The 25,409-nt window shown below is 40.2% G+C and overlaps 1 protein-coding gene across 1 annotated transcript in view; it reads left to right on the top strand.

The window, feature by feature from the left end:
• The window catches only part of LOC101476448 (phospholipid-transporting ATPase ABCA1), a 195,967-nt gene that overhangs the window by 40,732 nt on the left and 129,826 nt on the right, over positions 1 to 25,409 (top strand). Inside the window, exons 10-15 of the mRNA XM_004554498.4 lie at positions 2,126 to 2,265; positions 2,999 to 3,115; positions 7,637 to 7,834; positions 10,323 to 10,528; positions 14,842 to 15,018; positions 23,535 to 23,757. Of these exons, the coding sequence (XP_004554555.3) occupies positions 2,126 to 2,265; positions 2,999 to 3,115; positions 7,637 to 7,834; positions 10,323 to 10,528; positions 14,842 to 15,018; positions 23,535 to 23,757 (1,061 nt within the window). The remainder of the gene's footprint in view (positions 1 to 2,125; positions 2,266 to 2,998; positions 3,116 to 7,636; positions 7,835 to 10,322; positions 10,529 to 14,841; positions 15,019 to 23,534; positions 23,758 to 25,409) is intronic.

Here is a 25,409-nt window from a genome sequence, read left to right as displayed (position 1 = left end):
GCCAGCAGGAGGCGACAACTCTGGTTGCTACCATTATTAGCATGTAGCGTCCCTCTGTTTCTCAGACTCACATTCGTCATGTCCACTTTCAAAATACCAAAATATTCAGTGTTTATTTTTGATTTTCTTAGGTTAGATAACGTTAAGTTCTTGTAATATTATTTAGTTAGGGTTTAGTTGAGTTTTAGTCTAGGTTATGTTTCACTTATGTCTCCGTGTTTGTGTCTTTTCCTGTCTTCTGTGTTAGCCTGCCGTGTCCTCATTGTTTAACGTTTAGTTATGTCCCTGTGTTCTGTGTAGTTATTGTCTGCGTATTTCATGTTGTCAAGCTTGTGTTGTCATGTTTACATCTGTCCATGTTTCATGTTTTATTTTGAAAGTTTTGTGTTCCCATGTTCAGTGTGTTTAGTTTTGCTTCCCCTGTGGTGTCAGGTTCAGCTGTGTCAGCTGTGTTTCCCAGATGTTTCTTTTCCCCTCATTACCCTTCTGTGTATTTAAGTCCTCTGTCTTCGTCTGTTCAGGGTCGGGTCATCTGTTTGTCTTGCATCACGTCTCTCCAGGTTTCAGGTTGTTTGTCATGTGTTTTTTTTTTTCACACGCCATAGTTCCACTTCCACCTTTTAGATTCATCTTCATGGTCATTCTTTCTTGTCACAGTTTTCATAGTTAATCTTAGTTTGTTCCCAGTTTAGCTTTTAGTTTTATTTTATGTTCATGTATCTTTAGCCAAATAAATGGCTCGCCTTTGGTTATACTGAGTTTACTCTCCCGTGTCTGTTGGATCAGCTCCGCAAACATACTGGCTGCGCAGCCGTGACACAGTGGGAGGTTTTGCAGTGTCTACAGTAAGCAATGAGCGATATCGCTGTCCACTCTCTGTTTTAAGTACTGGCCAATCAGACGAGCATAGACCACACCTCTTAATCTTTAAATTCAAGTATTTTCAGTCCCATTGCTACAGGCATATAAAATTAAGCTAGCTAGCTCACTGGATTGAAGTATAATACTGTAATGGGATGCCACTCACTGACTGGTCATAAAATATCTTCCGACTAGATATTCCGCAATCAAATGTGACGGGTATTATTGGAGAGTGGAAGCATTTAGGAACCACAGCAACTCATCCAGCAATGTAATGTCAGACCAGATAAAGTTACAGAGCAGGGTTAGTACCTCAGTAACTGCAGGCATCCAAACCTCATCTGGCATTAACATCAGCACAAAAGTTGTGTGCTGGGAGCGTCAATACAATTTAATTGAATTAGACTCAGTGGCTGAGCAGCTCTTGTACATGCAAACAGTACTTTTGGTTGTGCAGTGTATGCTCTGTGTTGTTTGTTGTTTCCTATACTGTACATTACACTTTTGATCTGGTTGGAAGTGGCAAAAATGCATAACTGGCCAAAGCAGGGGCTAGGTTTTCCAGTCCTGGAAGTGGGAAGGGAGCAGAAAAGTTTTTTGTTCAAAGGAATTAAACACATGTTACCTAGCTCATTTTTAATCAAGACTACATTAAGGAATCATTAGTATCAGTTCTGTTCTGAAAGGCAGTGATTGCATCAATACTGCCTATATGGTGCAGATGCGATCATTTGGCACGCTGAATACAGTAATGTACAGTTGTTCACATTCTTTACCGTGTTTTACAGTATCAATATAAATCAGTCTGCTCTTGTTGCATCAGTGAAAATCATTATATCCACCTTCAAAACTTTTCTTCTCCTTTTTAACAGCAGTGAACTTTTTAAACTACATAAATGTGTAATCAAACTGTTATTAGTACTATAAGTATTAATGAATACAACAGCTGAAAAGACCAGGAAGATTTTCTGAAACCTCTCATGTTCATATTTGTTCAAACTCTGCTGAGAACAAGTACCGAGAGGTCTGTTTTCGTAGCCACGTTTGAATTTTAACCTCGTGTACAATATTTATCATGTTTGCTTCTCGGGCGCTTCAATTCTGTGATTTTTGCACAGATCAAATAACTTGTCTCTCCTCTTTCCCCCAGTCCCATGAAAGAGCATGAATCCAGTATGCACAGAGGAGTTTGAGATTTAGAGTTGTTTTCGTAGTCTTGCCATGACTTTCCCTGTCTTCTCCCCTCACCTCCTCTGTACCGTAGATGCTTTTTGTCAGACTCTTGTCGACACCCTGGAGAGCACACCTGGTCTGCGCTACATTTGGAGCACCTTCAAGCCATTATTGCAGGGGAAAGTCCTCTACACACCTGATACACCTGCTGCTCGTCTCCTGGTGAAAGAAGTAGGTCTAGAGGGAAAAAGAAAGGTTTCTATATGTATGCTGACTTTTTGTGAACTTGAAAAGAATATATTGCTCTGGTCAGTTTAAGTTTGCAATGAAAGGTTCAAGCCACTATATCTATATTTATATATTCTTTTCTAAATTAAGAGTTAGCATGCAAATATATGTAAATCTTGCATACATAGGACCAGACTAATTACTGGTAGAAGGTGCCTGCAATCTGTCTATGAAAACAAAAAAGGAGGATGTCACGCATTAGTGCAGAGCTGGAAAATAAAACATTTAATCAGAGGGCTTGTTCATGCAATGCAATAAATATATATTGTTTTCAAAGACATGACATTTGTGCATGAGATTTGCATCGTTTTGATAGCTGCGTAACCAAAACAAACAACAGACATGCTGTGAGAATTTTGCATTGAAAATACATAACGAGCATGAGGAAAACCTGCCGACTTCACAGCGAGCGGCCCGGTGTTGGCGCAGGAGGCCCTCTTCACTCCAGACATAGTCGGGGTGTTTACAAGTGAATGTTCAGTGGTAAATAACCCCATTTACATTCAACACCGCGGGGGGGGGATGGCAGTGTTACAGTGTGATGAGTTCCCAGGGAGATTAGCTGAAAGTGCAGTTGTGGAGTGCTTTCATGTTTGTATTGGCGCAGCGAGTATGTTTTCGGTGAGAAGGTGAGACAAATGTGTAAAATTATAGATTATTGTTTTCTGTGTTTCAGGCAAATAGGACCTTTAACGCCTTGGCTATGTTAAGGGAGCTGGCTGACTCTTGGGATGAACTCGGACCGCGTGTTTGGGATTTTCTGCAAAATAGCTCACAAGTCAATACAATACGGGTGAGACTCTCGATGGTTGTTTATTTTATGTAATGTTGCACACATTACCATGGTTGGTTTGTACAGTATGTTAAACATGGTCAAAGTTTCTGAACTTTACATTGCTGGCTTTTTTGTTTTTTACTACTCTTGGATTTGTGACATCATAGAGCAGGGATGTCTCACTCATGTACACTGTGGGACGCATAGCATAGCATCTTTATTTATAACGCACTTTACATCCAACAATGTTGGCCAAAGTGCTACAAATATAAAGCAAAGAGAAAACAGTTCAAATTACATATAGAATATCTTAAAATTCAAAATAATATAATTAATAAGAAACTAATTAAGAGACATCAACAAGTCCTGCTGTTCTGAAAGCCAAGGTAAATAAATGTGTTTTAAGACGTGATTTAAAAACAGATAAGGAAGGTGCCTGTCTAACATGTGAAAGCAACTCATTCCACAATCTTGGTGCTGCCGCAGCAAACGCCCGATCCCCTCTGAGCTCACGATTTGTCCTGGGCACGCTCAGGAGGAGCTGGTCTGCCGACCTGAGGGACCGGGAAGGTATGTATGGATGAAGAAGCTCAGAGAGGTACAGAGGGGCAGCATTGGACAAACATTTAAAAACAAATAAAAGCAGCTTAAAATGGATCCTAAAACGCACGGGCAGCCAATGAAGTGCATATAAAAATGGGGCGATATGCTCGCATCTACGAGTGCCGGTTAAAAGACTGCAGTGGAAAAACAGAAGATCGACTCACCCCAAATAAAGAGAATTACAGTAATCCAGCCGAAGGGTTACAAAGGCATGGATTACTGTTTCAAATTGCTGTCGCACAAGAAACTGCTTAATACAGCCTACTTTGATCTTAAGTGGAGTGGATCATCTCCCCAACATAGCTCCACATAAAAAGTCACCAGCAAACTTGGTGATGAGATTTACTGAAAATAAAAAATTCTGAAAAATACAAAAAAATGCAAAACGACCTCCTTCACTTTCTTTTTGCAGTAGAGCTAAATGAAGAAAACAGTAAACATACATTAGTGTCTTTTATAATTACTGCGGTGTGTTTTTTTCTCTTTGAACGATGAGCCTTACATCTGCTGCAGGTGAGAATGTACATGCTGTGTACATCATTTATTCACACCTTCTGTTAAATGTGGAGAGTGAGAGAGGAAAGTAATTATGGATAAGTGCAGGATAATTTTCATCCTAGCAGAAAGGATTATCTATAGAAGTAAAGGACACGGACTTCTCTCTCTTCCACCCTCTCCTCTCCTCCCTCTATTTTGCCTCTCGCCGTATTTCCTTGACACTGACATTACTCCAGTGTCACTCCAAATGAGCTTATAGGCAGCTGGAGGGAAGCAGACATTGGGAGCTCCATATAGCTAGGGTATTCATTACCCTAGCCCTAACCTTTACACAAATGGACCAGCAATCCTCCTTTGTCTTCATTTTCTCCCCACCCAGCCCTCTCCCTTTCTCTCCCTCTGTCCACCTCTCGTTCCGAAGCCGGTGGCTTCCGAGGTTTGTCATCTTCAGAGGTCATTCAAGGTCACGGACAAGCTTTCGTTTGATGGACCAATTGCCGTCGCCACCACAACTACATCTGAGTTGGGTGATTTAGGGTGTTAAGATGAATAAAAGGAAATACCGAGCACAAGACAGCTTAGACATAAGAGTATTTGGGAATACTTTTTGCCTTTACATAGTTATAATCTGCAGGATTACAGTTCTGGTTGCTTCAGTGACACCTGTAGGTACTGGTTGAATAAGTGCTGTTTGATAGTGCATGTAAACATCAGCCCCTTTAACAGAGGCACAACAGAAAATCTTAAAGCCCATTCCTCTGAGCGAGGGCCACTTACTGTCACATTATGGATGTTACTCTTCCCGTACTCAATTATCCGCTTACAAATGTATTACAAGAGCATGCAGAGAACACAACGGCCACAAAGGGCAACTTTGACCTTCAGATGAAGGTCTTAGCTAACCTGGGTACTCATGTAAGATAAGATAAGATAAACCTTTATTAGTCCCACAGGTGGGAAATTTTCTTGGTCACGGCAGAAAGTGGACAGTGCAAAGTTGAGAGCAGCAAAAATTAAGAAAAAACAATAAAATATTCAGTAAAAGGACTAGATGTTATAATCCCTGACAAGGCATTGCTTTAAATGGAGAAAATCTTGAGGGCTAATAATAATGGATTGCATTTATGTAGCGCTTTTCGAGACCCTCAAAGCGCTTTGCAATACCACTATTCATTCACTCTCACATTCACACACTGGTGGAGGCAAACTGCAGTTGTAGCCACAGCTGCCCTGGGGCAGACTGACAGAAGCGAGGCTGCCATATCGCGCCATCGGCCCCTCTGGCCAACACCAGTAGGTGGTAGGTGAATTGTCTTGCCCAAGGACACAACGACCAAGACAGACAGAGCTGGGGATCGAAACGGCAACCTTCCAGTTACAAGATGAACTTCCCAACCCCCCTGAACCACAGTCGCCCAAAACCTAACCATGGCTGTTGGGATGGCTGTTATGAGGAAAGGCAGCCCAGAAACTTTACCAGCGGCACACATCGTTGTGTGCTTTAACTTTCAGTCTTTTACTTGAGCTAATCTGCCATTTTTTTCCTTGGTTAGGTTTGGGAATTGGATTCTGATCTAGATTATCATATTAAAATTTGGGACACATCGTCAGTAGTGGACCTTGGATTCATCGGGTGTTTCGGCCATTATCACTAGACACCCTCATCCAAGGAGGCCCTGCCAGGGTTGATCAGGCCCCGGAGTGTGTCACTGGTTTATGTTAAATTGTTATAAAATAAAATAAAATTTAACATGATATATTGAAAACTGTGGACGCTAGCCTGCTAACAAACAAACAGACAGACAAACAAACATACAGAATCTGGATTAAGTTCTCTCCATGGACCCGATATTTCACCTTATCTTTACAGTTCAATTCTTCACTTCATCACATGACCAACAAGGTTAAAGGGCACATCTGTGTGGTTTAAAATGCCACTGAACATTACGCACCGGACTACGCGTTTAAGCGCATGCAGCAGTAGGCGGATGAAGAGATGAACTACTGAACCGGATAAAAAGTTACGGTCAATTTGCCAGCATAACTCTCTCTTACTGCACTTTCAGAACGGCTCCGATTTTTTTTATTTCCTCAAAAGACAATTTTGATGGATCGTGTCCTTAACGTAGCCACCACGATGATAGATGTACTGATTTTTTTTAAAGGTCACACGCAGTGCAGAGATTACTTAATTTGACACTTTGTCCTTAGGTTAAGCAGAATATGATCAAAAGTGTTGACACTGAAATGCCACTGAGCACAGTGGGCAGAATATATCTGCACTGTAGAGGCCACTTTGTTCAATTGACGCGCAGCGCCCTTTGCTGACCAAAAGTCAGGCTCCGCATCGTCCACTTTGAAATGGTCACCACATTTAGCCGCAGCACGAGGGTCACATTTTAAAAAAGCTATATTAAATGGGTGATTTCATTGTGGGTTTGAAGTGAATTTTCCCCGTTCTTCTTATCAGTGTTTTAATTTTACTTTGATGTAAAACTGTCATTACAGGAACGGTGTCAGTTTAATACTTGGGTGTTAATATCAGAGCAACTGGAAAGCGAAGGAACGCTGTGTGAGAGAGGGAGGGGAGTGACTGTGGTGCTGTAACTTGAGGGCAAACACATGTAAACCAATAGATGGGAGTCAAATAGCCTTATTCTCAAAGGGTTATTTCATAAGAAGCTTAGAAATGGTTATTTCTCTAAACAAAACAAAATACATATTCATGTAACGTGCTGTATGTAAGTGGGCCATTACTGCTGCAGCAAGGTTCAGTTTTCCTCCGCTTCTCAGCGTATTATCTTTATGAATTGGGTGCGTGATTATGGAAATTGCGTCTTGATCTATGACCCGAGATGAATGTAAGTCACACACATGTTCCTTACCATGTTAGTGAAAGGGAATTGAAGGGGAGGACCTGCGCCTTTATCTCTTTCATGGTGCGTACATGCGGCCTTGTTTGTGCATTTCCAGGGAGGAGATTTGATTTGCATTTGTTCTCTCTGTGGGTCCTAATACATCTGTACCATGCAAATGCATTTTTTTGTGCACGTACACACCCTGTGCTGTAAATGAGCTTCATGGCCATAGAGGAGAATAGCTGATGTGCATCTTAGAGCCGCAAGTACAACACTGCCATCTATCTTAATGCTGTTAATTAATTCTGCAGAAAAATGAATGTCAGCTCCAGCAAAGAGTAAAGCTGCCCCTCCCCCATCCTTTTTATCATCCCTTCTTTTTTTCTTTATTTCTCTTTTTTTTTAAGGCTTTTGATTCTCATAAATATTCATTTGCATTCATACCACATTAATTTGAAGCCTCTAACAGGTGGCCATTGTAACCAACTCATTTAAATGTTAGTTATTCCCTCAATAACGCGGATGAGAAACCCTAAATCCTAGAATATAAATAAACCCGTCTTCTTGCTTTCAAAATCAGGCTCTGCTGGTGAATCCTGTGTTTGCTGGAACCCTCAAGGCGCCTCTCAATGGCACAGGGTGGACACCTGAGCTGCTGGCCAACTTCCTGTACAACGGGCCTCCAGAAGATCGTCCACCCGGCATGCCACCCAGCGACTGGCGGAACGTCTACAACTCCACCTCGGAAATGCTGAAGCTTCTCTCCACTTTCTTGCGTGTATGTAATTTATCTGCTTGTGCTTTGTTGTAAATGCAAAACACCTCATAAATCCGGCTTCCACAGGGTTTCGCGACCTCTCCAGTGAAGTGAAAGATTTTCTAAGAGTGGGCTGTTCTTTGACATTTAAGTTTTTTTAAACATAATTCTCACCTCTATTCTTTCTTTGCCTTTCCTTTAGTTATTTTTGTTTATCTGATATTACCCGTGTGATTTCTTTGGCTGGAGTTGCTTTATAACCTTTGAAGTAGTCAAGCAAAATTGCTTTTTAGTAAAATCAGTGAGAGCTTTCTTTTTGGGTGGGTGGGTGGGGGTGGGGGGGTTGAAGAAAACAGCTCTTTTCTTGTGTATCCTTGCGCTGCTATTGTTCAAGCCAAAATCAAGACATCAGTTTTTTTGTTTTCTTCAAATCTTGCTCTCAAACTCAACTTTTGAGTCATTAGAAAACAGGCCTCTAGTGTTCATTAAACTTGAAGAACCTTGACTTAAAGAACTGTCAAATGCACAGCAAGATCTACCACAGCATCCCTTCCCTGGTAATCATATAGCAATATTGCTATGGGCTAGTGAACCATCCAGAGTTAACATTCATCCTGTATATTGATTGTGCCACAGTTCAAAGCAAAATTGTTCTTTCTCCAAATTGCACGATCAAATATATGCACAAAGCCCAACCTCGCCCCACTCCTGCCCTCCCATATACACACACACACGCACAATATCAATCCGAGCACAGGTAAAATGACAGCTTAGGTCCCTCAGGATTTGCCGTACACGGACAATAAAATTCCACTGTAATGCAATCTATTTTCTGCCCTAATGGAAATTGCATTGCTTAGAATGGATAAGGAGCACTTATCAGACAGCCTTTACTGCAGCGATCGCTTGTCTGGATGCGTACATGTTTAGGGAAATGACATATTTTTTAGGATTGGCATTGCAAAGACGCTAAAAGGTCATTAAGACAATGTAGTCGTGCATTTAGTTCCATACATGGTGGATGCTTTATGTACACAACAAGGGAACTGAACAGAAAATACTAATGGCTAACATTATTTAAACCTGATTTTCTTACTTTTCAGTCACTGGTCAACAAAACCAACTACAATCCTTTATTAGTGCAAATCGATAGCTTTAGCATACATGGGCAGGAGGAGGCTAACAAGTTTCCAATGTGCAGACACAGGACATTAGAGGAAAAATGTGTGTTCGCCAAATGAGTCATTTGTATCCTTGAAATGATTTCTTGGTGTGAGCCAATTACTTTCTAAAGATTAAAACCCAACAATTTGTGCTCATTTTCAAATTGGCATGGCTCCTCTCTCTGTGTTGCCACCACCAGCATTAACACTAAAGACTCAGGCTGCATCTTTCTTAATTTTTTTTTAAATAGAGGCAAATTAGAGCCTCAAATTGCATGTCATTTCTTTCATAAACCTGTTTAATCCAACAGTGCCGAGATTTATAAAACATTAAGACGGGAGAAACAAACCTATAAATAGCATAAAAGGTCATTATGAAAATGCGCTGCCATGTCTTCGTAACTCTGGGGACAGAACTTAATCGCTGGCTTTAGATGAAACTCCTCTGGTGCTTACTGGGAATGTTGTGCCGCACTAATCTTATTTAAACATTAAGGGCACTTGAGGATGACACGACTGTATGAGCTGTTATAACTTTTGAAGCCTCATTAACATGGGCAGATAAAGTTGATTTGTAGCAGCACAAATAGCTGATTAAACATAGATTGGAAAGGCTCCAAAGGACGTTTGTAAATGCAGAAGAATCAGGTTCACCGAGTACATCTGTATGAAAAACATTGTGCCTACAAATAGGTTTGAATAAAGACGCTGTTAAAAAAATAAATTGTTTGCTCAAATGATGTGTTGGGTAGCATGAGGCCGCTGTTACTAGGATTAGCTACAGCTTGTACAGCTTGTCCCTATATTTCATTTAGCACTTGTCCAAACTTTGGGCCCGTGGAGCTCTTCACTGCTCTAATATCCTCCAGTATGTGCTGAACAAATGGTGTTGTTTGTGATATTTCTTTCCTACCATAGTGGGATATACAATACAGATTCCTGAGGGGAGAGATGATAAAACTATTGCAGCATTGAGATGTGTGGACAGCTGTCAGGTGTGACTGCCTCCCAGGATGGCTAGCTCATTATCGTCTCGTGAAACAGGGGGACAAGGCTACCGAGCAAGGGAACGCTAGCAAGGGTGGATCTCATTTGCTTGTCTCTACTGAAACTCAAAACATTTCCCACCCCCTGGCATCTCCAGATAATTTGGAACTGCACTCTGTGTTGTTTAGTCACTAGCTGAATCATACTTTCTTTTCTAAATATCCATCTGCCTTTCTCCCAGTGAGCTCCTGCCTGCCTTTTGTGGCTGCTGAAAGACTGCAAAAACAGAATGGTTTACTGTAAATATAATAGGATGTTAGAAAAGTAAGACATTTGTGTGGGTCTGTGTTTGCTGACAGTGTTTGGATCTGGACAAGTTTGAGGCGGCCTCCACTGAAGGCCAACTGGTGAATAGAGCGCTGGATCTTTTGACAAACGGTACGTTCTGGGCCGGGATTGTCTTTGAAAACCTCCAGCTGAACTCCAGCCTCCCACCTCCTTATGTCAAGTACAAAATCCGCATGGATGTTGATGAAGTAGAAAGTACCAGGACAGTAAGGAGAAGGTATGTAACACTGTTATAAAAACCCGTTCTTTTTGCTGAATACCAAATGACTTTAACCTAATTTTATATTTTTTGTGCCATTTCTTCTGTCCCACATTTGATTGATGTCTCTGTTTGGTTCTTTGACAATACTAGACTAAAGAACTTGATGCCATATGTGTATATGTATATTAGGGGTGCAACGATACACAAAATTCATGGTTCGGTTCGATACTTTGGTGTCACGGTTCGATATTATTTCGATACAAAAAAATGTTCATGCTTTTTTAATTTGTCATTTATTAAAATTATAAATATATATTTTAACTCAAAAGTACAGTTTTTAAATTTAATGTTGCTGAAACAACAAAATAATAAAAAAAATAAATCTATCTGATTGAGAAATCACTCATCTTTGGAAAAGAGAGTTTATTACAGAGAAATGGCTCTTTCCAAAATAAAAGCTGTACTATACGCTTCTTCTGGGCTATATTCTCAGCAGCATATTAAACATATCAGGTCCCCGTAAGGAGAATCGTGTGCTAACGTCTGTCTAAATGACTCGGGTAAAGTTTGTAGCATGCGTGCTTGTTGTTTTTGTCTTTGCACTAGGATGATGTCGGAGTAAACGTGCAGTCATATTCGTTGTGTTCTCACTAGTGCTGTCAGCGTTAATCTCGTTAAAATGACATTAACGACATAACGCGCAAATCTCCGTTAACAAGTTACCACGGCTCGCCCCGTGAGTGGGGCTGGACGGCGTCAATGCGTTAACAAGCTAACTGTGCTAACGCACTAGTTCCCACCAATTGAGCATTGTGTGGCACATCCGACACACTTTTACTTTTGTCCATGACGCACTTACCATCAGGGTCACGCTTCACATGAAAACCAAGATAGTTCCAAACGCCAGATCTGAATGAGGGTGGGGGAGATTCAGTTTCGGTTAGTGTTGAGGCAGTAGCCATGTTGCAACAAGCTTAGCTTCTGTCTTGCTAGCTTGCGCTGCACTCAGTGGATCTGCGCTCGACAGTGCAGCCTAGGCGGAGTAGTCGAACCCAGATTCACTGAGCGCTCAACACAGACAGCATCGTCAGAAGAAAAGTTGATAAAATAAATAAAAATTTTTGTATTGTTCGATACATATGCGTACCGAACCGAAAGCACTGTATCGAACGGTTCAATATCGATACGAGTATTGTTGCACCCCTAATATATATATGTATATATTAGGGGTGCAACGATACACAAAATTCACGGTTCGGTTCGGTTCGATACTTTGGTGTCACGGTTCGATATTTTTTCGATACAAAAAAAATGTTCATGCCTTTTTAATTTGTCATTTATTAAAATTATAAATATATATTTTAACTCAAAAGTACAGTTTTTAAATTTAACCCTAACCCTTGTGCGTGTTTTTTATTTTGACAGCGAATGCGCACCTGCGGACCACTTATGTGCAGCCCTGGTTATTTAGCTCGTCATATTGCAGCCACAGAAATTCTTTTGTCCATGAAACCATAAAGCTGCACTTTCTTTTTGCCTTATAGTCTGATTTGTCATAACTTCTCCGTTTTGTGGTAAGCTTTTCTTTGGCTGTCACTTCTTCACCCCGACCTGTCTTATTTGGCTCAGCAGAACTAAAATATATATCCTGCTGCTTTTACACACGGACTCACATAAGCTCAGCGATTCTCTGCGCGATCAACCTCTCACATGTTTAAGCTTGCTGCGGGAGATTTCACTTGTCATGTTTGCATAGTAAGCTAACGATTAATAAGACGATGTCAGAGGAATTGGTGCGCAAATTATCATCACTCACAGATCAGTGCTGTCGCTCTCTATACACAGTTCACGCGATTGCAAAGTGAAAGCAAAAAAACAAGCGCAAATTCAAACGCGACTTCAATATGTCACATATTGACAGTGGCTCACCGAAGCCAATGACATAATTACCCAGCTACATTTCTGAAAGAATGCAAAAGCATTGACATATATTTTTATGCCCGACGGGCAGGGAAGAGATAGATTTTGGTAGCCCGACTGAAAAAATCGCTAGCCCCAGGACGTCAGGCTAGCGATATTGCAAGCCCTGTATCTGATTGAGGAATCACTCATCTTTGGAAAAGAGAGTTTATTACAGAGAAATGTAATAAACTCTCTTTTCTGGGCTATATTCTCAGCAGCATAAGGAGAATCATGTGCTAACAGCTGTCTAAATGACTCGGCTAAAGTTAGTAGCATGCTTGTTGTTTTTGTCTTTGCACTAGGATGATGTCGGCGTAAATGTGCAGTCATATTCGTTGTGTTCCCACTAGTGCTTTCAGGTTAATCTCGTTGAAATGACCTTAACGCCACAACACGGCAAATCTCCGTTAACGAGCTACCGCCGATCGCTCCGTGCATGGGGTTAGACGGCCAACACGTTAACGAGCTAACTGCGCTAACACACTAGTTCCCACCCATGTAATTGAGCATTGCGTGGCACATCCAACATACTGTTTTACTTTAGTCCATGACTCGCTTACCTTCAGGGTCATACGTCACATGAAAACCAAAATAATTCCAAACGCCAGATCTGAATGAGAGTGGGGGAGGTGCCCTGCGCTCTTCCTTCTGACTATGCTGTCTGTGTTGAGCGCTCAGTGGATCTGCGCTCGACAGTGCAGCCTAGGCGGAGTAGTCGAACCCAGATTCACTGAGCGCTCAACACAGACAGCATAGTCAGAAGGAAAGTTGATAAAATAAATTACAAATGTTGTATTGTTCGATACATATGCGTACCGAACCGAAAGCACTGTATCGAACGGTTCAATATCGATACGAATATCGTTGCACCCCTAGTATATATATATATATGGGTAAATATTACGCTATAAAGCCAGAAGTTCAACAAAGCCAGGCTTTCTTTGCACTGGCTGGCTCAACAGAACTTTAAATCCCAGTAGGAGATAACAGTTGTCATGAGAGCAATTATCAAGCCAAGCTCACACAATAAGTGGCGTTTTACATGTAAAACTTTTTTTCTGTGCAAAATGATCCCTATGAGTGTCACCTACTTCAATCGCAGACGTCATCAGATGATGATGATAAAATGGGGATAAAAATCTATAAACAACATGAAAAATGGAACAGTAAAATGCAACACTGTTGCAAATAAGATGAGATATTAATGCTCCAGAAAGTCATTAATCTCAGGATGTAGCGCACAGAGCAATAAAATAAACAGTTTAATTGTAGTTAATGCTGAGTGCTGCTCTTCTTGCTGCTGTTTATTTCTAATGCGATGGCTGCAGAGTTGAGCTCTGAAACTTTAAACTTCATACATTTAATCATTAGATGTTACTGTCCTATAGCCTAATAAAGGACATATAGAAATAGTTTGGTCAGCAGATCAAGGAAAAACAAATTTTATTGCCTGAGTTGCTACTCGGTGAGTTTTCTGAGCTTTAGTAGCTGCAATTCCAGTAGATTAAAACAGACTATCTTTAGCAGCTTGATACTCTCCATACTGCATCTATACATCAGTGCACAGTTTGCACTGCTGTAACTTCACAGCTGGGTTTCATTTATAATGTAAGGTACAGCTTGAGAATTAGCACATATAAAACAAAAACTAAGCTGTCAATGAAAGAAGAAACAGATTTTTAACCAAAACTCTGAACATAACCTGCTCACTCCTACCCAGGTTATATGTTTAGCACAGGCTACCATAGTAATTTAGTGCAACAAGAGCCACTTTTAATGACACAGAAAACTGACTTTAAGCTTCACCAAGTGTCACCATTAATGATCCCTTTTAAAGAACCTGCCTTTATTTTCTCCCCATTTCAAATCTGAATGCTAATCAAGCTTTCATTTAAAGCTATAAGGCTGTGATAGGCAGTCTCCAGCAGACGTTATGACCCATCGTAGCACAGATGTAAATGACCAAATTAATTATCATCCAGTTCTATTTAGTGTTTTAGTACATTACAATGAGCATACACAATACCGGGGCTCCGAACCATGTAAATGGAACCAGACCATAATTAGTGTTATTAATTATACCTTGTTTTCTCTGAAATTACAAAGCTTATGTAAAAGTGGCTGGTATATCTTCTCCTTAGACTCATGAGCAGAAAGCTGAAAATATTTGTCAGGTGTAAGTCTAGATATATAAAAAACAGTGGATCCTTGTCCTGTCAAGCAATCAGGTCTTTATAAATAAAGTTCCTGTTGCTCTATATAACCTCTAAAATAACTTATAATCTCGGGTAGTATTTCTGACCATTCTGGTTGTAGTTTACTTGCCCTTTGCTAAGACACATCATGGTCTGTCTTCTTTTAATAAGGTCATGGTCTCCCGGAGCCAGAGACAACCCCTATAACGACCTGCGCTATATATGGGGAGGCTTCGCCTACCTGCAGGATATGATTGACCATGGCATTATACGGGCGCACACCTCAAAAACCCAACCACTGGGAGTTTTTGCCCAGCAAATGCCGTATCCTTGCTATGTGGATGACGCGTGAGTACAAAAGCATTGTTTTTTCTTTTCTGTCAGCCTTGTAAATAGAGGAAGAGGGAAGAGAAATACAGCAACACAATGACTTTCCACTCTGTGCCACCACACAGTTCTCCTCAGTCTCTAAGCCTAGACCTATCAGATTCCCCCTTGGAAAGCTGTTTAGTTCTATTTGTGTAACTTGCCATTTATTTATTTTATGTGTTTCCCTTCTGCTGTCACAGATCACAGACGTAGGCTCTAAGACGGGGAGCACCCTTAATTGTGTCATTGTTAAAAGTAAATAGTGAAACTCTGAAATCTAAGAGTAAATGTAGTCATGAATTGATTTTCTGCAAGAGGGAGGAAACGAGTGAAACTTAGCGAGTGGAAAAGAGAGAGGCCAAACTATTGATTTTAGTCAAACCACAGGAAATTCCTGAATAGTTGGTGGATGCTGAATTATTTAAGCAACCACTTTGAATGCCTTCCTTTTTTGTACTTCCTTTTCAACAAAGTGAGCGTAGAGCAGCGCACGTGCAACACAGCTCCATTGCATGCAAGGATTGATAGCAGCCTTCCTTCTGTGTTCTTGATGTATTTATTGATATCGCTGGCTTCTATCGTGTTTGATCATCCACCCGGGGACACAAACGACGTGGTATCACACTCAATCTTCTACGCCCATAATTTCCTCCGAGTCCAGGAAAAAAAAATCTCCTATTCGCAAAACATTATAATCCCCATTAATAAAGGAAAAACCCAGCAATGCCACCAAGAGAAAAGATAATTACCAGTGAGATTTAAGACCAACAACACAATACCCACACTTTCAGTACACGCAAAGTTATTCTCGACCCATGGGCAAATGCATTTCCAGAAATTAGGAATCTAATTTTAAAGTATTATGTGGTTTGGGTAGCACAAGATTTTCAGTAAATCAACCTTCTGGGGGTTACAGGGAACATGAAAATGATGACTTCATATGTGGGCTGCAAAACTCTACAAGCCTGCTATTGAACAGTTTTGAAGAATATTGCCCTGCGTGATGTATTTGTCTCGGAGAAATGAGAAACAAAACAAAACAGAGACATTTTGCTGATAGGTGATTTAGTGTAAACTACTAAACCCAGTGGAAACGTTCATTTAAAAGGTGTATTGTCATTTAAAGTTATCCATACTAAAGCATCACATTAGTAAGCATTAAGGTTCATGGTTAACGTGAGCTTTAGAAATGCATCTGTGTAGTGTAGTGGTAAGACTCCACACCTTTGAATCACAAGTTCGATTCCCACCCTGTATCCAGTAAGGGTCCTGGCCAGATCCGCATGCTAAAACCAAGCCCTGGAATGGTGCGTCTTTGTCTGGAGCTCTACATGTTGTCATAATTGTTCTGCAACGCATAGCATGAAAAAAATACATTATGTTGCAGAATTTAAAAACTAGTATGTGCCTGTACAAGGCTTTTGTTAATAGGGGGTCATTTTGGCCACAGGAGCTTAGTTACACTTTATGTACGTTAAAATCCCACGATGACAGTGCGTTTCATTTATAGCCAAACTTGAGCCTGACTTTACTTCAGTTGCTTTTCCACTTTAAATAATGCTACTTTTAAGATGTTTAATGAGGTTATCTTGCTAAACAAAGTGTTTGCTTTTGTAATAATAATCCAAAATACTGTGAAATAATCTTCTTTCAGTGGACAGAATTTCCCATGGACCTCCATACAGTGCTAACACGATTAGCATAGAGTATGTTTGTTATCACTGGAACTATGGCAAGCCCAGGCAAAAGAAGGAACCAAAAGACATCCCATACACTGTTCAACCCCCAGAATACAGCTTTGTTAGCACTAACCCTCCTAAACCGGTGCAGTGACCATTGTTGATTAGTCGCTCAACACCACCCTCAAACAAGAGGACAGCTACACACTGGATTTCACGTCATGAACTCGCATCATGAACAATAACAGTGAGGATCCAGCAGAACTGCAGAAATTTATAACACTGTAAATAAAACATTAGCGTCAGCACCTACAATCAGTCCTTGCACTATTGGCCCCTCCCCTTAGACTCCAACAGTACTTTTTTGCCCTTTGGAGCAGCTTATACCCTAAAGCTGTTCAAACTTTATAATTATCAAGCCGTGTAATGTGTTTCAGAGCTCCCATTGGCACAAACATAAAGTGGGTGGGACTAAAGGACACAATGAGCATGTTCGGATGCAGTTAATGGCTTCCATCTTTGATATACAGCATTCTTTTATGATACAGAACCCGACCTTTCACTGAAAACGACTCCGAGAACCACCAAGAATACAAAACCTGCAGATGGAAAATGACTCTACTTGTTTTTATCACTATAGTAACAACAGCTAGCAGATTTTATTTTTTAAGATTGCTGTTAATCCACGAAATCAGAGCCACAATTTCCCTCTGGTCAGCTTTTTGCTGTGATCTTAAATTAGACAGTCATGGTGCAGCTTATTGGTACACATTGGCCTCTTTGCTTCAGCGGACATCTTCCTTAAAAACAAAGGATTAATAATTACAGATGATAAAAAGGAGCCGTAAACCACAGCAGTACCCCCTCATTCACTCCACCATTTACTCTTTCCTCTGCAGAGACATTTGGGCATTTCTATGAATTATTAACACTCGAAAACTGCTTTTTCTGTTATAAATAATAGAGAGTGAAATCACACAAAGGCAGATGCGCTTAGACACGGAGAGGCATGATGGGGAGGAACTTTGCTTGTAATTGTTTTCATCGTGAACTGCGTGTTACCAGGCAGAAAGAAGGAAAGGACACTGCGCATTTAGATGGCTATTAGTTCTTATTTCTGATTTTAAAATGTTAAAATAGTCTTTGGATGAATCATGTCCTGTTCAGAAAGTAGTGCTCTCCACCTAGAAGGCATATGATGTGTTGTATAAATGCATGGCATAAAAAATACAGTTTTAAAGTATAATATGTTTTAGTATTTAGGTTTTTTTTTTCTTCACATTGGTGGTGATTTAGTTTGAGTATATGATATTAATACAACAGGAAATGTTATGACAACAGCCCAGGAAGCCGTTGCCAATGACATCCTTAGTTTCTGTCAGACCGTATCGTCATTTTTTTATTATCTTTGTAGGTCTGCTTTTAATCTCACGTAAACAATATTTCTACTCCGCTGATAAACTTCAGCTAAGAAGCCAGTATTATCTGCGCTGACCCCCAACCCTCATCATCAGACCTGCCTCGCAAATAATTTCCTTTTCGTGTCCCTCATTTCCTCCTAGCTTTTGGCAGCGGCGCGCGCTCAACGAGCTACGAGCAATCTGGACTCCTTCAGCCACAGCTGACCCTGTTGGCATTTTGAAATTGAGATAACTAAACTGCATTAGCTCCCACTGTCTTCATATTCACACTGTGTACAGGACTGCAATGACAGTGCAGGATAAAGCCTGACCCCTGCGGGCTCTGATAGCACATAAACAGACCCTTTATCAGCGGCCTCTGAGCCATTGCAGGCTCTTGAATCAGAGGCATGCCTTGTTTGGATCCTAAGGCTGTGCTCCCCATCAATAGGTCTTTCACATTCACATGGGTTTGATGTTAGATAATAGTGGCCGGCACTGAACGTGCCAAATATGCAAGGATGTGTTGGGGAACACGCTTTTGTCCATCTTCAGTGGCTAATTAACCCGACGTGTGCACCGTTACTACTGAGAGGGCCTGAAAAAGCCGAGCATAATTAGAACATCTGACGCTTGTAACAAGCAAAAATCTGCAATTGATGTTTTGTTTCATGTTTATAGTGTTTCTGTGCTGTGCAGCGACAAGCTGTATTAATGATATCAGAAAATATTCCCAGCATGACTCCCTGTACACTGAAAGAGCCTTTTGTCACCGCGGCTGAAAAGAAGCTTTTAATGCTGGATAGTGTAATTCCAGCTTCCCAAAAATCATTTCTCCCTGTTTACAGGGGATGGGGAACAGAAGGTGCATGTATTGATTTGGTGTCTAATACAAAATACAAAAAAATACATCTGACAGCAGGATACTGGGGAATTTTTTGTTGCAAAAACTGTGCAGTGTGCAGAAATTGACATACTGGTTAAAACTATACTCCAGTTCCAGATGACAGTTTTTCTTAATGGTTTAGATATACGGTTGGCCCAGCATCACACTCAAGCCCAGAGAAGGATGCTGCTTCAGCTGATCAATCTACTGTTCACTGAAGCCTCATTAGAAATGGTCTGAGTGGAAAAATTGCTGTGAAAAAGCAATTCTTAAGTAATGGAAACTGCCAAAATTATACAGCAAGTCTTATAGAGCAGCGGCCCCCACCCACCGGGCCACGGACCGGTACCGGTCTGTGAGTCGTTTGGTACTGGGCCGCGAGAGTTGAGGCTCGGGTGTGAAATTTATGGTTTTCAGGGTTTTTATTGTTTTTTGTCGTTATTTTGTTATTGTTTTTATCGTTTCCCTGGGTCTTTTCCCTTGTGTTATGACTAAATCTTCTCTTTTTTGATACCGGTACTGGTGTTATTTTGTTGTATTTATCCGCGACACATTAAAGGCCGGTCCGTGAAAATATTGTCAGACATAAATCGGTCCGTGGCGCAAAATGGTTGGGGAGCGCTGTTATAGACGGATGAATCTAAATGTGAAATTTTTGGTGTAAACTATCATCAGTATGTACAGAGGAGGTACAATAACAGTGAGAGTGTGAGGGCGTATGGTGGAGGCTCTCCCACAGCTTGGGGATCCATTCCAACCAGCCATGTTAAAAATCTTGTCAAAATTGATGTTATTATGAAAGAAGGAAAGGTCTGACGTATGGTGACCAATAAATTCTAAAAAGCATCAGATGATTCCCAACAGACACTAAAAGAAAACACAGTGGGACACCATCAGTCATGGATTGGCCTCCCCAGAGCCCGGACCTCAACTTTATTGAAGCAGAATAGGATCAAAGCCAAGATCTAAAGAAGCGTTTTAAATGTCCTTAAAGAACTTAAAGAAATTAGATGCTACTAACAGAATTTAGGCCATGTCACCAAATATTGACTTTTAGGCTTATTAGAATTGTACAAACTCCTTTGCCTCATATACTGTATTTGTTTCAATAAATCCCTGCACCCATTCCTATTTTCCTAGAAAAATATAAAAAACGTGGGGTAGCTCAAGACTGCTCTTTAATTAAAAAAAGACGTATTTTTACTCTATGCACTGTGTAAAACACCACTCCTTTCTGTTCTTTATTTTCTTGTATTAAAAGCATTCATCCAAACAAATCAGCACTTAGGGAAATCAAATTGCAGCTTTCAAACGTTTGTTGACAGTGTTTTAGAAAAATCACCGGGAGTAGAAGAAGCAATTAGTTTGAACCACCCCCAAAAGCATTTTATTTCATTCCTGAGTGGGAATGCTGCAAATCATGTATTCCCACAAATATACAAATATACAGGCATTTGAAAGTGTGCAAACTCCTCTTCAGTGTGTTTAGTAAATTTGCAAAATTATTAAAATCAGAAGCTAAAATGTATATTTTAAATTTTTAAAAAGGCACACAGCTTTGGATATAACATCCTGTGGTTCACACTCAATCATCCCACTGCCACAAACTTCCAGGAGCTCTCTGTAGAAATGTCTGATGAAATTGTTGCAAAGGATAGGTCAGGGGAAGAATATAAACCCATTTCTATGTCTTGTAGTGTTCCCAGGAGCACAGTGGCTTCAGTAATTGTGAACTGAAAGACGTTTGAAACCATCCAGACTCCACCTTGGGTTAGCTATTTGGCCAAAGTGAGTAAGCAAGCAAGAAGGGCCTTGGTCAAGAGGCCAGTGGTCTCTCTAATAGTGCTTCACAAGTCCTCTGCAGAGATGGGAGACCTGCCAGAATTATGACCATCTCAGCAGCAGCACTCCATCAGACCTCTATGGCAGTAGTAGCTAGTTGGAAAGCACTTTTAAGACAAGGACATACGATGACCCACTTTGAGTGTGCCAACAGTGAAATCTGTCTGAGAACATGAACAAAAAGATTCTTTGGTGAGATTACATGAGTGCTGACCTCTTGGAAAGTCATCACCTGGCTGCTTCCATCCCTCCACTGAACCATTGTGTTGGTGTTTCGTGTGTGATTACAACTAAACACAGACCGACACATAAAGAACATCTGCTCTGGCATGCAGGCTGAGACTGGGACGATGGTTCAGAGCACACATTAGTTAGTGCACGTTATAAGGAAGCAAAGCCGCAGACTAATATAATATGGATAAGTCAAATCTAAAACTGTAAAATATAAAAAAGAATCAGTAGCACTTTAAAATAATGTCACACTATTAAGCATTATTAAGGTATTAGGAAGCGCTTAATTCATCATTTATTTAGCATTACGCCTCCTTAGTATGCCATTTAAAAATTATATTATTATATTATTATGACTTTGATTATGATTAGGATAGTATTAAATGGCATACTCAGGAGGAGTAATGCTAAATAAATGATGATCTTAGAAATACATTTTTACTTAGTCTGAACTCTGTGAACATGATCCACCTTAAATTTTATTTATTTGATATATTGATTTTTATTTGTTACAAGTCTTAGTTTCTTCTTTTCTTTTTTCTTTTATATTTAGTATTATGAAACCAGCACATCACCATCAGTTGTTGTCATCTTTAATACTTTAGTCTTTCTCTAAAAGAAGACGGATTTTAAAATTGTATGTTTTGTAAGTCTAATACATAAATTGGTAATGCAATTCTGCTTTTCTGTGTCTGATCTTGCTGTTAAAAATGAAAAACAGCATGCATTTACATCCTCTTTGTGTCAGAACATAGATAGGTATTTTTTAAAATTGTGGTAGCTTAAAAGTAATCCATATGTATAAATATAAACCCGTTTTCTTCTATGAATTTCTCAGTTGAATGAATTTAACAATATATCTTTTTTGAAACTGAGACAAAAACCTATTTTTATTTTTATTTTTTATTTTTTTTACTATAGTTCTCTATTCTCCCGGGAGGCTGTGCTCTGCTATCTCTCGATTTACTGAGGAATCAGTCTTCTAGCTTTCCTAAATTTAGGTCAGCCTGCCAATGTAATGGGAGCCCCGTAACACAGACCTGCCTGGAGTTCTATTACTTAAGCAAGTTTGATCGATCCGCAAATGTATAATTCAAAAGCATCTGGTGGCAAGGTTGTCAGAGTCAGACACAGTGTGCATGACTGATTTCTCTGCCTCCGGTGTGAGAAGTCACAGAAGGAGTTAACTCATGCAGACTGTCAGCTGTTACAGAGATGTTAGGGTAGAATCGGGAGCAGATAATGCCTGAATTAGTATTCACCTTGAAGCACTCGCTACTTGAGGCTGCTTACCTCCCTAGAAAAGGTGCTAATGTATCAATTTGCTCAGTGTATTGATTCTGTGATCTCCTCAAGTGGAATTTTTGGGGTTCAAAGAAGAGATTTTATTTATGTAATCTTATATAGGATTTTAGATTTAGTTGCTCTGGTGTCTGAGCCTCTTGAAACTCTGTGTCAACCAATCCTTTCCTGCAGCGTTCCAGACCTCGTTTGAAAAGTGATCCATCCCGCGAGGGCAAGCGAGCATCCACAAAAAGCAAGCGTGTCTCTCTCTCTCTGTCGTTCAGGCTCTCGTGTAGCAGAGCTTCCTTCACGGTTTAAACGCTTATTTTTATTAAGTGTCCAGAACTTTTACACATGTTTGTGAAATGTCGTCATAGAAAAAAAAGGGAAACAAACACAGGTTTAAGAAAACAATTAGCAGCTGTTTGAAAATTGAAAGCAAGACAGAAATAACATTCAAAATCACCTCTTCAACAGCACTTATGCAGAGCTAACTAGCAATTAAGTGAAGTACTTGTTTGAGGTAAGTGTTCGAACTTGGCAAGTCTTAAAAATAACTTGTCAGGACTCGCAGGAGATATTTATTCTAAAGCAGCTCCGTGCTCTCAAACACAGCACGTTCTCTTTGTGCTTCATCCGTTCATCTGTGCTCAGCGCTGCTTTGCTTGCATTACACCCTCAATATTTATGGAATGCAAACACAAGCGGTGTGTAGAGTTTATACTTTGTCAGAATGTATTTGATATCTCTCCTTCACTGTCTAATAAAGCAAAGGAAGCACTTTGTTATATTGGCAGTGGGGAAGATATTGACATGGCATTTTGGTGGCATTATAGAGCCGGTTTAATATCCCCTTATTGTGTTGTAACAGCATCAAATCATACATCATCTCTGGCATGAGGTGAAGCACTAAATGCCCAATTGAGCTGATGCACCAAGTTTATAAAAGGTTAGCTCGGCGTAAAAATGAAAACACCTCAAAGGTATTGAGCCAGGCTGTAACAGAAGTTAAAATTTGAAAAAATGTAGGTGGAGAATAAATAAAACAAAATGTATATGATGTAAAAAAGCATCTGGACATCATTTCGTGCATGGAGAATGAGTAATTGTGAAGAATGTCCTCTTGTAGCGTAGTAGTTCTGATGTTCTTTGCTCGTTCTCTCCTGTACCCAGCTTCATTCGGAGTATTGGAAGCATTCTCCCCATGTTCCTGATACTGGCCTTCATGTACACCGTGTGCATGACCATCAAGGGTTTGGTGCTGGAGAAGGAACTCCGGCTCAAGGAAGTACTGCGCGCTGTTGGTGTGCAAAACGGCGCTCTTTGGTTTTCAGTGCTCACGGAGAACATTGTTCTGCTAGTCGTTCCCTGTGCGCTCATAAGTGTCATGGTTAAGGTCAGTAGAAAGGAGTCGCTCGGTGAAAAGCAGCCAAACACAAAGCATACGATGTAAGGATGTATGATACATTAAAACACTATAAATTCACAGTGCTGCTACGTCAGACCAAGAAAAAATACACATCCAGTAAATTTACTGTCCTTGGTCACAAGTTGTTCGGGTCACGACATTGTTTATGCTTTGTGTTTTGCTAAGCCCGCCGTTGTTAATCAGAATGAATTGCCGTGCACAGAATCAAATCACGACGGATGATTCTTGGATGATTAGGCCTCTCCTGCTAATGAAATCAGCACGCAACACAATCCTGCAAGATGTATTTAAAATTCAAGATGTAATCACGACCTGCTTTTAATCTGAGAAGTGCATTTTTATCATTCAGTAGCCAAGAAAATGGATATTTACTCTTTTTTTGCCACTTGGATGTTGCACGCTAATTTTACATGACATTTAATTTTAACTGTAAGGGGAGGGTGAGGGTAGTACCTGACATATACTTGATGCACCAGTGTGGACCTCAGTATTCTTTGCAGCCCTGTATCTGGACAGCTAAGACAAATTAGAACAAGTAATACTAAAAGCTGGCCTAAACAAAACTGCATTCCTCGGATAGAATTTGAAAGAACAGCAGAGATAGCGCCGCTTTATATAGTTTAATTATTTAACAGTATTTACATTTGCTGTATCTGATATTCTGCCAGCCATCTAATACATTTGTAATGTACACTGGGTCAATAAAATGAAAACAACAGTACAATCGAGTAGTGCACCTCTGCACTGCAGAGCTCCTGGTGTATAATGAATTGTAAGTTTAATCATCAGGTAGGTGTAACATCACGTCATAAACAAAAGAAGATGCTATTATTCCCAAAGAGGGTAAAGAAGCAATAGGCATGCACGATTATGTCTTTCTTTGTTAGCAAGTATCTAAATATGAGAAATGAAAATAGTTGTTTGACTCCACATCTATTGATCTGGTTGCTTATCAGCGTGAGCCATCCACAGCTTGAAAAAATCAATTAAGAAATAACAAGAAATCAGCGTTATCATAAAAAAGGAGGCCGTTCACGCCTTTGATGGCGCACAATGGCAGCAGCGCCGTTGTTGGTCTCCTTTAGCTAGAGCGTGTTCTTCAACAGCCCCTTGTTTTGTAGGCGTAGTTAATGAAATAAAAAAGGATGGTTATTTAAGATTGGCCTAATCAATTTTTGCAGTTTAATTGGAAAATGTGGCTGGTAAATAAAAAGTGATATTTGAACAGCTGGATGAAATGTAATTTCCCATCAGCCTAATGTGTTTGCAAGCCATCAACAATTTGTAAACATTAATAACAATAAATTGAGTTAGTCGAGTGCCTTGGAGGAGCAACTGCACGCGGGATGTGTATTCAGATCACGGGCCCATTCTAAATGATAATTTCACAGCCATTTTCAGCACATTAATAATAATAGCAAATCAAATGGTAATTATCATAAGGCTGTATCTGGATTAGGTGTGACAACAACCGGTTTTGTCATCTGCACCTGAGTCCTCTGTCATTTTACACTTGTTTCCTCTTTCATTACGGAGGAAGTAATGCGTTTACCGTTTGGCATCCAGATGGATGTATTTACACACTTGGTTCTTATCTGAAATCAGCTGAATCAAGTTGT

This window comes from Maylandia zebra, linkage group LG3 (genome assembly GCF_041146795.1).
Source record: "Maylandia zebra isolate NMK-2024a linkage group LG3, Mzebra_GT3a, whole genome shotgun sequence".
NCBI lineage: Eukaryota > Metazoa > Chordata > Actinopteri > Cichliformes > Cichlidae > Maylandia > Maylandia zebra.
This window is presented reverse-complemented; position numbering and strand designations above follow the sequence as displayed.